Source organism: Balaenoptera acutorostrata, chromosome 1 (assembly GCF_949987535.1).
Source record: "Balaenoptera acutorostrata chromosome 1, mBalAcu1.1, whole genome shotgun sequence".
Taxonomy (NCBI): Eukaryota; Metazoa; Chordata; class Mammalia; order Artiodactyla; family Balaenopteridae; genus Balaenoptera; species Balaenoptera acutorostrata.
The window spans coordinates 16,852,388-16,866,389 of NC_080064.1; the positions used below are offsets into that span (position 1 = coordinate 16,852,388).

A 14,002-nucleotide genomic window follows, 5' to 3' on the forward strand; every position below is an offset into this window, starting at 1 on the left:
CCTACCTCCACTTCTTAGAGCACTGACTTTCAACTGATGATGTAAATACTTACTGTGCCAAGCACTGGAGTGGAAACAAACAAGGCAAAGTCTCTGCTCTTAGAAGCTCCCAGTGTGGTAGGTGAGATGGACCAGGAGGGAATTATTTTCAAAACAGAGAAGTACATGCAATGATTGTATTGATATTGTATATCAATTTAATAACTTTTTTTCTGATGTTAGAATTTACTCTAGTAATGTTTGGAAAAACTAAAGTAGACTTAAAGAATTAGAAGTCATCTGAAATCCTACCACTCAGAGTTAAGTGCTGTTAGATGTTAGATGAAAGGTATTTCCTTTCAATTCCTGTGCTTTCCTTCCTGCCACCTGTCCCTGCCCCGAGCCAGGTTTTTAAGGAGCCAGGTGGACAAGGAAGGCAGTAGAAAAGCACCCGAGTGCACTTTAAAAAAATTTTTTTTGGCCGCACCTCGTGGCATGCGGGATCTTAGTTCCCCGACCAGGGATCGAACCCGTGCCCACCTGCAGTAGAAGTGCAGAGTCTTAACCACTGGACCACCAGGGAATTCCCTCCATGCACATTTTTAAGGTTGAATCAACATCCCTTTTTCCAGTTAGAGTGGTTTCTTACCTAACAGCCCACTCTGTCTAATGGTAGGATGTTGTGTATCACTGCCATTTCCCACAACAAATGAAATGATCATTTTTATCTTGATTTTGGTGGAAATAATAACATTATTTCCCAGTGAAACTCTTGCCATTTAAAATTCCGCATCTTCCAGTAACATTTGTACACAACATGGTTAGTATTTACATTTCGCAGCTGCCAATGGGATTATCCCATGTGATCCTAACAGGATGACCACAGTTTAAAAACTTTCTTAGGCCATTAATACATGCTCATTTTAGGCAATTTGGAAAATTCAAAAAAAAAAAATTAAAGAAGAAATAATCATTCACAGTCCTACTGCCCAGAGAAAACCAGTTAACATTTTGGTGCATTTCCTTCCAGGTTTTTTTTTTTTTAATAACATTTTAAAAAAAAATTATAAAGGTAACACCTCAACACAGAAGGAAAATGTGGAAAATGCAAAAAAGACAATGAAAAAATAATGAGTCATCTAAAATGTCACTGCCCAGAAATGGCCACTCTTATAAGACAATCTTTTCCTGTATGTCCCTCCTATGGTTTTTATATCTCTCGCCATAAATGACAAGCTCTAGAAGAGAACGTAGCAAATATAGTTGTCCTGTAAGAGCAAATGTAGGTGTCCCTGTAAGAAAAGGTGGACCCTTCGTTTTGTCTCTGATGTGCTTGGGACATGGGTAATTCAAGGCTAAAGGCTGATGTTCTAGAGCAGTGCTTCTCAAAGTGGGGTCCACAAACCAGCAGCAACAGTAGCTGCAGCACCCGGGAGCTTGTTAGAAATGCAGTTGGAGTCTCTGGGCGAGGGGTGGAGGGTACTGGAATCTGTTTGAGCAAGCCCTCTAGAAGATTCTGATGCATGCTGCAGTTTGAGAAGCACTACACAGAACGTGAACACTGGTGGGTTCTGGGCTTCAGGTGGATTGAAAGTGGGAACTCACTTGGGAAAGGAGAAGGAACCACTTTGCACCAGGGAACTCATTTATGCCTATACAACTGTTTATGTGATTAAGCTTCTTGAAGGAGGGACCACCTAGGTTTTGCATCTAAATGCCTAGTCTCTTGTAATAGGTGAATAATGAATGAATCAACAAATGAATAAGTGAATGAACAAATGAACTCTGGAGCTGTGACCTTCATGTCTTTTTTTTTTTTTTTTTTCTAGGATTGGAACATCAATTAACTACTGACCACTGGCAGCCCACCCTTCCCACCCATATCCATCATACCTCTGGGCTCCAGAGAAAAAGCAGGTCTTGGAGTGCACCATGATTTCACCATTCTTAGTGCTGGCCATTGGCACCTGCCTTACCAACTCCTTAGTGCCAGGTAGGATGGGGGGCAAGGGCGGAGGGAGGGGGAGACATGGTGCAGGAAGGATAGGATGAGGGCAGTGTCTGTGTTCAGGGTCATAGAACCATCCAAAGTATTTAAGAGCTGGAAACAAATGTTCAGAGCAGGAAATCCCAGCCTCTACATGTGCTAGTGTTGGAAAGGTCACTCTTTTTCTCTTTATATTATTCTTTAATTGGGGTTTCTATTCTCTCTTACCTCAAAGAATCTGAAATAGAACTTATTCTATAAACTCTTCCAAGTCGTGGTATGTTAAGTCTCCTGTTGGTTTCGTCTGCTTAACTCTCCCTCATGATAGTACATTTCCTTATATTTTGTAATTCTTGCTTGTAAACTCACCTTCAACAGTTTTGTTGTTGTTGTTGTTTTGTTTTTGTTTCCTGTTGTAAACTCGTACAAAAGTGTTTCTATAGTGCAGTATTATGTTTGATTCTTCAACTAATTCTATGAGAGTACTTATGTTATTTATTTATTTATTTTTATTTTTGGCTGTGTTGGGTCTTCGTTTCTGTGCGAGGGCTTTCTCTAGTTGCGGCAAGCGGGGGCCACTCTTCATCGCGGTGCGCAGGCCTCTCACTATCGCGGCCTCTCTTGTTGCGGAGCACAGGCTCCAGACGCGCAGGCTCAGTAGTTGTGGCTCACGGGCCTAGTTGCTCCGCGGCATGTGGGATCTTCCCAGACCAGGGCTAGACCCCGTGTCCCCTGCATTAGCAGGCAGATTCTCAACCACTGCGCCACCAGGGAAGCCCGAGAGTACTTATGTTAATTTCTCAGTTTTTGGTTCTTACACTATAAATTCCGGCTCAGATTTGGAGTTGAGTTCACATTTTAATGACTGGCTTTCCGTCCCCATCCCTTCCACAGCTACCAGGCAAAACATGTACCTGAAAATAGTTTCAGCCTAGGCTTGTATTTGGTCTGACACCGCAAGGGTCCTTCAGCCTCAGCTCCTGTTTACCTTTCTGGTTTTGAATACCCTCTCAATTTCCGCCTCCTGGGGATTTCCCTTCCCCCTTTTCTTCCTTTTTCAAGTTATATACTGTTCTTGATTTTTTTTTTTTTTTCCAGCACTTCAGTGTCTGTTGTAGGAGGGGAGCCCTCCTTGGCTCAGTCCATCATGTGGCTAGAAGTCCCACTTGCCCTCCCCGAACCTTAATTTCTCCATCTGTCCAGTGGAGATAATAATCTCTCCTCCTTCGGGCTGTTGTGGAATTATAAGGGACAGTCACAGTGCAGGCAGGGAGTGGGTGCTCATAGGAAGAATATATTTCAACAGATGAGGGAATTGGGATTCAGAGAAGGGACTGGCCCTCCCAGGTCACACAGCAAGTCAGTAGCAGCCCTGGGGACTGAACCTGAGCTGCTAGATTCCCAGGCCACTGCTCCCTCTGCAATCCCATGATGCCTTTTGGCTTGTGTCCTTGGGGGCCCAAGGTCACCCTGGGACCGAGTCCCTGCTTTCTCAGCACTCACAACCCACCTGAGCGAAAGGTGAGCAGATGGATGAAATGTGAGAAGACGAAAAGGCGACAAAATGAAACATCTTCAAATATTCAGCGCTTCAGTTTTTTGTATGTTTCATTTTAGTCATTCTGATGGGTCTGTAGTGGTGTTACATCATGGTCTTTTCCTTTTTTAAGAAAATTAGGTGTAACTTACAGCAGAGTGCACAAATCTTAAATGTATAGCTTGATGAGTTTTGACATATTTTTGTACCCATGTAACCATCACCCGGATCAAGAAAGAATATTGATCGTGGGACACCAAGGGCTTTCCTGTGCCCCTCCCAACCACTGCCCCCCCCCGCGCTGCCCCAAGTCAGAGGAAGTGACTAGGCTAACTCCTGTCACCTTAGTCGAGTTTTGCCTGTTTTGAGCTTCGTATAAATGGAGTCATACAGTACGTACTGACAAGCACTCTTCACGTAGCATTCATTACAGCACGAGCATTTCTGAGTGTCATTTAATGGTCTCCAAAAACAATGGCCTCCTGATACTCAGTTGTCCAAAGCCACTGTTGCTTAAACCAGTCCTCTGACAATAAAGTCAGTTTGACACCCACTGAACCCTTCTCAGACCCTGGGATGGCGCTGGTGAAAAAGACAAGGGCTCTGCCAGAGTCCCAGTCTCTCAGGGAGCAGGCACAGCAGGGAACTGGCAAACGGGTAACAGGGCTCACTCACCTGGAGAAGTAGCAACGGGAACGGGGAGGCTGATGGCAGCCCAGCCCCGGGGGTGCTGTGCCAGGTGCTGGGGGGAGGGCAAGGTGGGTAGAAGTTCATCACCACCCAGATGGCACCCAAATGGCCAAAGAAGCTCCTTGACCAAAGCCCTGGCACCGTGGTATGTGGGAGGAAGGCGGGAGGGAGATTGAAACCCACCTAGAGCTAGTGGGATCCCTGATCAAAACCACTAGCCCAGGGAGTTTGGGGTTAGCAGATGCAAACTGTTACATGTAAAATGGAGAAACAACAAGGTCCTACTGTAGAGCACAGGGAACTATATTCAATATCCTGGGATAAACCATAATGGAAAAGAATATGAAAAAGAACGTATCTATGTGTATAACTGAGTTACTTTGCTGTACAGCAGAAATTAACACAACACTGTAAGTCAACTATACTTCAATTAAAAGATAAATTTATAAGAAAAGCTTATATTTGGAAATAAAACAAACCCAAGTTTTAAAAAAAAACAGCACTGGCTCAGGGCACTTGCCCAGGCTTTACCTCACTTGATCCTAGAACTGCCTGCAAGTAGCTATGTCCTCCCATTTTTCTGGGGCAGAAACTTGAGTGGCAGGAACTTGCCTAAAGGCGCACAGCTGGATGGAAGGGCCAAGGCTCTCCGGGCTCCAGCTAGGGACCATCGCCCATGAGGTCTGAAATTGGGGAGCTTCAGAAGAGAGATGTGGCGCTGGGGGCTGCCAGCGTGAAGGTGGGGGACTAAGGCATCAGGGTGGGGATGGGACCTCTAGGGGGAGGGGTGGGGCGTGGATGGATCCCAGGCTTGAGGTGGAGAACTGCTTCCTTCTGTCTCCTTGCCTGCGCTGCCTGCCCCAGGCCCAGACAGCCATGGAGATGTGTGGGTTTTCTGTTCCCCTGCGGCTCAGTCTCAGAATCCTGTTTCCTCATTCCGCAACGTGGAGGAAGTAATGGTAGCCACCCTGTAAGGCTGTGGGGAGGGGAAGGTACTGTTGCCGTGTACGGGGCGCTTGGCACGAGCCTGGGTACCGTGAGTGTGTAAGAAAGGAGAGCTGCGCTCTTCACCCACACAACATGGGCCTGTGTCTTCAGCCCATGAATGTGTAACATGGCCTTGGACAGGACCCTCCCACCTCTGCTGGCCTCAGCCTTCCATCCATGCAATGGAGGCCACTGAAAGAGAGAATCCCCAAGGAGCTCCCCTCTCTAGGCTTCTGTACTTCCACGGGCAGGTTTGATGGGGCCCGAGTACAGAAGACAAACCAGCAGATGGTGGCAGGGACCCCGACCCCTGTGGACAGGGATCCTGGGCCTCTGCTTGGAAGAAAAGGGGATTCCAGGACTTACTGGGGTGGGGGGGCATCGATCCTCTCCTGTGGGTCAGGTGTGTCGCTTGCCTTATCTAAATCCCGTCCTCGTGAAGACCCCGAGAGGGAGGTACAAACACCTGCATCTGACAGGGAGGAGACTAAGGTCCAGGGAACTCGCTTATCCACACAACTGCTGCTTGGCACAGATGCGGTTCTAACTGAGGACTGTCGGGCACTAGAGTGTTCTTTCCACTGGAGAATTGACGACTAGACTCATGGACATGAGAGAGAGAGAGAGGAGAGGGCATTCCTGGTTCCCAATTTTTCTCAAGATTAGGGACACAGAACGTCTTCTTTGCTAATTTATCCTTACAGGAGTGAGGCTGTTCTCGGCTACTTTAAGTTTGATACGTTAAACAACAGGCAAGTCTTGCTTTCCAGCACAGCTAAATAGCTGTTGCTAAGTCAGGTTCCTGCGGAGCCTACTTTAATGAATAAGCCAGGCAGAGTTTATAATTGATGGCTGGATACATCTGGGTGCTCCTGCAGTTGGAAGTAGTTTGTTCTCTTGAATAAGTTAAACATCACCCTCCTAATTGTGCTAGCACAATTCATTTGCTGCCTTAGCACAATGTCTCTCTGCTGGGTGGAAGGAAAGAGCGTGGGCTTTGGAGTGAAGCCCAGCTCTGCCAGTGTCTGCCAGAGCGGTGTGGCCTTCTTGGGCAAGTCGCTTGGTGTCTCTGAGCCTTGGTTTTTCCAGTCTCAGATGTGGGTAGAAGACCCAGGGTCCACAGGCTCGTTTGGAGGATGGGACTGGCATAGGTTTTGCAGATCTCACGCCGGCTGTCTGAGATGAGCAACTACTGCTTCCTCTGCCGAGTCCAGCCAGCCTTCTGCAATGAGAAGTTGGCGTCTGTAGTGGCTGGGGATGGGAAGCTGCCCCACCCCCTGCCAAATAACTCTGCCTCTCTGTCGGTACAGAGAAAGAGAAAGACCCCAAGTACTGGAGAGACCAAGCTCAGCAGACCCTGAAAAATGCCCTGAGGCTTCAGACTCTCAACACCAACGTGGCTAAGAATGTCATCATGTTCCTAGGAGACGGTGAGGCCTGGGGGCCCAAGGGAGGGGCTGGATGGGGGCCCAGGGAGCCAGGCAGAGGTGAAGGTGGCTGTGTTGCAGAGGCTGGAGCCCTGGGGGCATGTTGAAGAGGATGGGAGAGCCAGGCTGTGAACGCCGAGGGTCTCAGGAGGGAAGGAGGAAAGGGGCCACCCGGTCATGCTCTGGTGCCCACTGCTCAGCCTGCCTTGGCACCTAACTCTAGGGATCTGGGTGCCCAAGAGGGCTGATTGGAGAGGCTGGGAGCCCGAGAGACTGAGCCCCCCCGCCCCCCGCCCCCGCCACAGGGATGGGCGTCTCCACGGTGACGGCGGCCCGCATCCTCAAGGGTCAGCTCCATCACAGCCCGGGAGAGGAGACCAGGCTGGAGATGGACAAGTTTCCCTACGTGGCCCTCTCCAAGGTGAGCTCCAGCCCCAAGCCTCCCACCTCTAGGAGGAAAGGGCAGGGGAATGGCATTCGCTGGAACCCTCAAACCTGCTGGCAATGCGGTCAGCCCTCCCAGGGGCTCTGTGGCCCCTCTGTGAAGTGAGGACAGTAGCGGCTGCTTCCCAAGACTCTGGGGATTTCAGCTCATTGATTTCAAAATCTATTGACGCATAACATACATAGAGAGAAGTGCACTGGTGTACAGTGAATTTTCACAAACTTTGCACGTGTCTGTATGACCAGCATCCAGGTTGAGAAACTGAACATGACGGCCGCCAGGGGTCCCCCCGCGCCCCCCTCCAGTCCTTGCTCCTTGACTTCTAACACCATAGATTAGCTGTTTCTGCTTTTGTATTTGACGTAAACGGGATCACGCAGTGTGTACTCTTTGCATGGGGTTCAGTTACGTTCGTTCTCTCCCAAGGCGACTCAGATGGAAAGTGGTAACTTCGTTTCTGGTGTTGTAGTTGCTGGTGGCGGTGGTGTCACATAATAAAGATCCTTTAGACACTCTGGGCCAGGCCCTGGGCTCCCTTCTGGGAGAATAGCAGGGACTGTAATGTTTTCTGGCCTTCAAGGAGCTCTCAGGCTGGTGGGGCAGGGAGACAGGCAGATAGTTTCAGACCAGAGGTCTGAATAGTGGGGGGGGGGTCCCCATTTCCCCATCCTAGATCCTGCCTCCCCCTAACTTTCCCTCCCCTTCCCCAGCCTCCCTCACTCCCTCAAGAACCCCCTCCGTCTCCCTTCTCCACGGCTCACCTGCCTCCCCCTCCCCCTTTCTGGCTTCTGCAGCCCCAGACCCAGAGAGACCTGACCCAGCCCCCATTTCTCCGCCAAACGAGTCTCCACATATTGGAACATTGTGTTCCCGCCCCTTCCTGCTACCCTGGCTGCCAGGGCACAGGGCGTGGGCAGGAAGCAGGCAGCTAGGTGATCCTGTGGCTCCGGGGGGACCTTGGTGGGTAGCAGGTCAGCCAAGGCCGCGGGAGGCCTCTGTCTCCCTCGTGCCCAGGCCCCATGGTGTGAGTGGGGGTCGGAGGGCAGCAGAGTGGGCCAAGGCCGGGCCACCTCCTGACCCTCCTTTCCCCCCTGCAGACATACAACACCAACGCTCAGGTCCCTGACAGCGCGGGCACCGCCACCGCCTATTTGTGCGGGGTGAAGGCCAACGAGGGCACCGTGGGAGTGAGCGCAGCGACCCAGCGCACCGAGTGCAACACCACTCAGGGCAACGAGGTCACCTCCATCCTGCGCTGGGCCAAGGACGCAGGTGAGTGGGGCGAGTGGTGGGGAGTGGGCCTGGCTCTGTGGCCTGTCTGAGCCTCTTCCCAACCGTACAGTGGGGAGAGGGTAGAAGAAGATGCTCTCCAGGGCCCTTCCAGCTCTGAGGTTCTGGGCCTCTGTGAAATAGTCATGGATTCCTTTCCATGACAGCGAAAGCTAGTGGTTTAGGGGGTCACTCAGGTGTGCGTTTGCTCCCAGCTCCTTTCCGTGAGTCTATTCCTTTGACTATGAAATGGGCATGAACACAGAGCCCCCTCCCAGGTTTAGTGTGAGGAAGGTCAGGGACGAGGCCAGCACTGTTCCCGTGGGAGTCCAGTAAATGTCTACCCCTTCTCCCTTCCTCCTTGGAATTGGGAGGCCCTGGCACGTGCCCCCAGGGACTTTGGAGTCAGGCTATGAGGCCGGCTGACATAGGTGACAGAACTGCACTCCACCTGAGAGCCCTGCGGAGGGGCCCTTGTGTTCCTGCAGGGCAGCGGGGGGGCTTCCTGCAGGGTGGGGCTCTGCAGGGTCCGTGGTGGAGGGGAGGGCTCCAGCCCAGGTGCTCACAGCTTAAGGGCCCTCAGGAGGGGCGAGGGTCACAGAGGCAGAGTATCTGAGCTGCCCGGATATTTGGAAGCCACCGACCCCACCTTTAGTACGGATGGGGAGACTGGGGCCCAGGCAGGCAGCAGAACTGGCCTGTCTTTAGCTAGGAGAGGGAGGGGGAAGACAGCTTGGACACGCCCATTTCCAGACGAAGCCAACCCCTCCTCTCCCACACCCCAGGGAAATCCGTGGGCATCGTGACCACCACACGAGTGAACCACGCCACCCCCAGCGCCGCCTATGCCCACTCTGCTGACCGGGACTGGTACTCGGACAACGAGATGCCCCCGGAGGCCCTGAGCCAGGGCTGCAAGGACATCGCCTACCAGCTCATGCACAACGTCAGGGACATCGAGGCGAGTGCGGGAGTGCAGCCAGAGTAGGGGCTTGTGGGTCCGAGGCCTCAGGCCTAGACTGGCCCGGGAAAAGCAGTTTGGCCTGACTCCCCACGCACCTGGGAGGGCTCCCAGCCCATTAGGGGATTTGCAGTTGGGGCAGGGAGGCACTGTAGGATTCCTCCGCGGTGGGGCTGAGGGATGAATCCTGATGTGGCCGCCACCACACCTCAAGAACCAGGCGCCCAGGGATTATTCTGTAAATTGGAAACTGGCGCTGCACTGGAGCGTAGGGGTGACACAGTGCCATCTCAGGGGAGTACCTGCCCTGTACATTCCCACATGCACAGACAGGCACGTGTCCCGTGCCCTCAGGCAGCATGCCCAGAGAAAAGGTGGTGTGGGCCGTGGTTAACCCGAGCTCTTACTTTAAAACTGGGGTTCCAATCCTTGCCCTGCTGCTTGCTAGCTGTGTGACCTTGGGTCAGTTACTTAACCTCTCTGAACCTTCCCTTCTACAACCCTTTTGTGAAATGTACCTACCTTAAAAGCCCATTGCAAGATCTAAATAAAATAATCCCTGTAGAGTTTAGCCCTGGGCCCAATGCCTAGTGCGTGCTCAGAAAGTGGTAGCATTTATGCACGAGCAGCCACATGTCCCTGCCCTGAAACACCAGCTTTGACATACGGAGCAGGCTTAGCACACGTGCACCCCAGCATTGTCCACCTGATGTTCAGATGGGTCCCTACTCTCTGTTCTTAAATGAGAACCTCTGGCTTGTTCCCTTTTCAGACTCTTGTTACCTACTGCCAGGGGCTGGTGAGGGGGTGAGGGGACTTCGGCCCCCAAGCCTAGAATGGGGGTTCAGTGAGGCTCAGAGAGCCCCCAGGTCCCTCCTACCCCTTACCTCTGTTTCTACCCCCACCAGACAAACTTCCTGCTCCCAGACCCACCCTCTGCCCCCCCCATGCCATCCCCCCAATTTCTAAGTGCCACCTGGCCCCTCTTCCAACCCCTCATTTTTCTGAGCAGTGGATTGAGTTGCCCCTCTCGGGACACGTAGTTCTGTTGATCGCTCCTAGCAAGTGACCGTCTCAGGCAAAGCCGCCGTTCTGACTTTGCCTGTACCTGACTCATGTCCTGGGACAAGTCGCTTCCCCTCCCCAAGCCTCAGTGTCCCCACCTGTGCAACAGGGACAGAGAGCCCCACCTGCCCCCTCCCAGGGCCGCTGGAGGCTGAGATGAGGTCATGGATGTGAGAACATTTGTTGTACAAGCACAGGGTGTAATTACGGGCTGCTCTTGAGAGAGATTTGGCAGCAGCAGCCTGAGAAGGGGACAGGAGCTTAAAGGAAGGCTTCTCTGGTGGGGGCGGGCGGGGGGGAGGGGTGTGAACTGGGTTTAGGGGGGTGGTAATCCACAGAGGCCGCTGGGGGATGAGCTAGGGCGTGAGTGGGGAGGTGGGGCAGCTGTGGGGACTGCCCCTCCTCCCTCTCCTCTCTCAGCCTCCTCATCCTTCTCTCTCCCCTCTGCCCCTGCATCACCACCACCCCAAAGCCCCCCAGCCCCCAGGCTGTACATGAAACAAAAATCCTGGTGTCCGCCCTGAAAATAAATATCTTTTGCTAAAAAAAAAGAAAAAGAAAAAAGAAAAATGAAAGGCACAAACCCAAACCCCAAAGCCAAACAGCAAGTCTGTTATTTGGGAGTTTAATGAGTGTGTGAAGTGCCTGCTGGGGCTGGAAATGATGAGGCTACAGGCAAGAAGATTGGGGGCTTCATCTTCCATTCTGAAAATGCCAAGGGGTCAGGTTCTGTGGGAACAGTTTGCGGGGGCGGGAGGCCAGTGACCCGGGGTCCCCTTCTCCTTTTTTAACAGCCTGCCCTACCCCCAGAGCTCCTGGCTGGAGCTGGCAGTGAGGAACTTGCCTCCATGGAACTACTTGGATCTCTACTACTTCTGGCCGTTGAGAATACCTTCCACGGGAGGCCAGCCCCAGGTGCCGGGACTGCACTGCATCACTGCATTTCCTCCTGGGACAGTCCAGTGGCTGGGACAGTCCTGTGCGTGGGCGTTACTTCCATTTTATAGTTGAGGAAACTGAGGTGCAGAGAGCTTAAGTGACAAGCCCTTGGTCAAGATGCAGTAGAGTCAAGATTCAAACCCAAGTCTGACTTCAGAGCTCTTTCTGGTTCCCCAGGATCCAGGCTGGTCCTGGGGCCAGCCCGTACCCCCCCTCACCTGTACCACCTGTACCACCTGTACCACCGGCCTGGACTCCTGGCTCGCCCTCCACCCTGTGGAACCTGGGTTCTGAGGAGGGAGCTGGAATGGAAGGTTGAGAAGGGTGCCCATGAAATGCCAGTCCCAGGACAATGGATCTGAGGCCAGCTGTCACTGGGTCTGCTCTCCCAAGGTGTCAGCCAGGGGCAGTGGCCTGGGCTGACGCCCACGGTGACAGGAGGACACTGGTGGTGTGGTGGTCACTGCGGGCGGCGGCTATTATGCCCTTGGCCCCCGTTTTAAAAATAGCCGGGACTTCAAACATGGACTCCCCAGGAAAACAAACAGTCCCGTGTCCGTCTGCCCAAGCGGGTCAGCATAGTGGGTAAAATTAGCCTGGTGGTGACTACACAGACGTGGGTACTGGCCCACTGTTTGCCAGGCTCCCAGCTGGGCTGCCCCAAGACCTCCCTGGCTGTGGGGGGAGGAGGCTTTCAGAGTCCCCTTCCTTAGCTCCACGGACGCCGCAGGGCCCTGGTGCTGGGGCTGGAGGAGCCTCGGGTTCGAATCCTGGCTCTGCCCCTCACTGGCCGTGTGGCCTTATGAGAAAGAAATCACATTTCTACACCCATTTCTTTATTTGGAAAACAGGTGACACGGGTTCCCTTACAGCCTTGGTATGATGTTGAATAAGATCATGTATCTCAAGTCCTTAGTGCCTGACACACTCTGTAAATGGTATTATTCTCACAGAAGCCCAAGTTATGCGTCGGGCTTCTGGAAAGCCGAATAAGGGAGGTTAGCTGCAATATTTCACCCAGAAGCCCAAATCACGTCCCAATAGCCTCGTGATTTCATCCCTGCCCCCGAGCTGAGAAGTGGAGGCTCGGGGAGGGCAGCGTGGACTGCAGCCAGGACTCGCCATGCCGGAGAAGCTTCCACCCCGCCCGCCGGGCCCCCAGGAGCCCAGCTCTGCAGGCCGGGCCTCTGGAGCCTCTGGACGTCATGGCGCCCTGGGCTCCTCATGGCTGTGTCCCCTTTAGGTGATCATGGGGGGCGGCCGGAAGTACATGTTCCCCAAGAATAGAACCGATGTGGAGTATGAGATGGACGAGAAGGCCAGGGGCACGAGGCTGGACGGCCTGAACCTCATCGACATCTGGAAGAGCTTCAAACCGAAACACAAGGTAGCCTGTCCGGGGGCCTGATGGCTGCAGGGGACGCCTGCAGTGGGCAGGGCTGCGGGAGCCCTCTCTGAATCCGGGTTCGTTTCTGTAGAATGGGGTCATAATTCTTACTTCAACGGGCTCAGAGGGCCTTACAGATATATGAATGGCACATAGTAGGTGCCCATCAATTCCTTCCTTCAAGACCACAGTGAAATACCTTCAGGCAGTAAGGAGGAAGGTGGGCCAAGGCATAACCTGCATAGACATTCAGTCCACCTGCACCCCTACTGTGTGCAGGGCCCCTGGCTAGGCATGAGGTCCAAAGGATGAGTCAGGTGGTTAAGGAAATGTGGAATGCTGTGTGCTTGGATGGCGAGACGCCCAGGAGCTACGGGAACCCAGAGGGGACAGACCACAAGGGTGGGGCTGAGAAGCCCTGACAAGGGGGAGGAGGGGGAGGAGGCGATATTGGGAGGGTCTTGCAGGCAGAGGTGGCAGGGAGGGGCCGGGCCGGGGCACGTGCTGGGCTGCTGGAGCGTGGGAAGACCTGGGCGCAGGCTCCCTGGAGCAGCTCTGGCCCTTAAAATCCATCTGCCGGCCGCTGGGCCTGGGGCAGCTGGGGTCTGGAAATGACTGCGGTCAGGGCTGAAGACAGTGGGGAGCAGCCTGGCAGCCACTTTGATGTCACTCTGGGGTTGGGTTTCTGAGGGTTCCAGGACTGGCCCCCGGGGAGGCCTTGTGGGATAGGGCTGGGCCAAGAGCGAGGTGGGGGGTAGGGGCTGGGGAATGGCCCCCAGGGGCTGGTAGGGGCAGGACTGAGCTGCGTTGAACCTTTCCCACTCCTGAGTCAGCTCAGGCTGGACCAGAGCCCCATCCCAGCCCGAGTCCGAGAGACACCGCCACTCCCAGCCTCAGTTTCTCTACCTGGAACATGGGACCAGAGCGTAATCCTTCTTGCCCAGGCAGGGGGCTTACCCTGGACCTCAGTCTAGACACCAAGAGGGAGAGAGGCGCCCACATCACTGGACCGAACAGGGTATCACTTTGAGGTTTCAGATAAGCCACACATTCTTCGCAAATCATGCCTTAGTATGGGTTAATCTGTGTGTCTCAGTGTCCTCATCCGTAAAATGAGAATACAGTACCTACCTTGTATGGGTGATGTGAGGGACAAATGAGATAACATAGGAGAATCATCTCAGTGAAGGAGGGGAGCTCCACTTTCTTAGCCTTCCCACCCTCCTTCCCAAAGCAGCCCCTGAGGTTCAGAAACCTCTGATCCCAATGCCATTGGCCAGAGAAGGCAAGGGGCTCTCCAGTGGACACACAGCTGATTCCTGGTAGTTT

The 14,002-nt window shown here is 53.2% G+C and overlaps 1 protein-coding gene and 1 non-coding gene across 3 annotated transcripts in view; one reads left to right on the top strand and one right to left on the bottom strand.

Annotated features, from left to right (window-relative positions):
- ALPL (alkaline phosphatase, biomineralization associated) overlaps positions 1-14,002 on the top strand; it is a 60,458-nt gene that overhangs the window by 38,999 nt on the left and 7,457 nt on the right. For both annotated transcript variants that reach the window (XM_057536074.1, XM_057536078.1), the window contains exons 2-7: positions 1,809-1,972; positions 6,491-6,610; positions 6,913-7,028; positions 8,150-8,324; positions 9,107-9,282; positions 12,530-12,673. In XM_057536074.1, coding sequence (XP_057392057.1) covers positions 1,912-1,972; positions 6,491-6,610; positions 6,913-7,028; positions 8,150-8,324; positions 9,107-9,282; positions 12,530-12,673 — 792 coding nt within the window. In that variant the 5' untranslated portion in view covers positions 1,809-1,911. The remainder of the gene's footprint in view (positions 1-1,808; positions 1,973-6,490; positions 6,611-6,912; positions 7,029-8,149; positions 8,325-9,106; positions 9,283-12,529; positions 12,674-14,002) is intronic.
- Positions 489-562, bottom strand: TRNAR-UCU (transfer RNA arginine (anticodon UCU)). Its single transcript has one exon. It is a non-coding gene; the product is annotated as a tRNA-Arg (tRNA).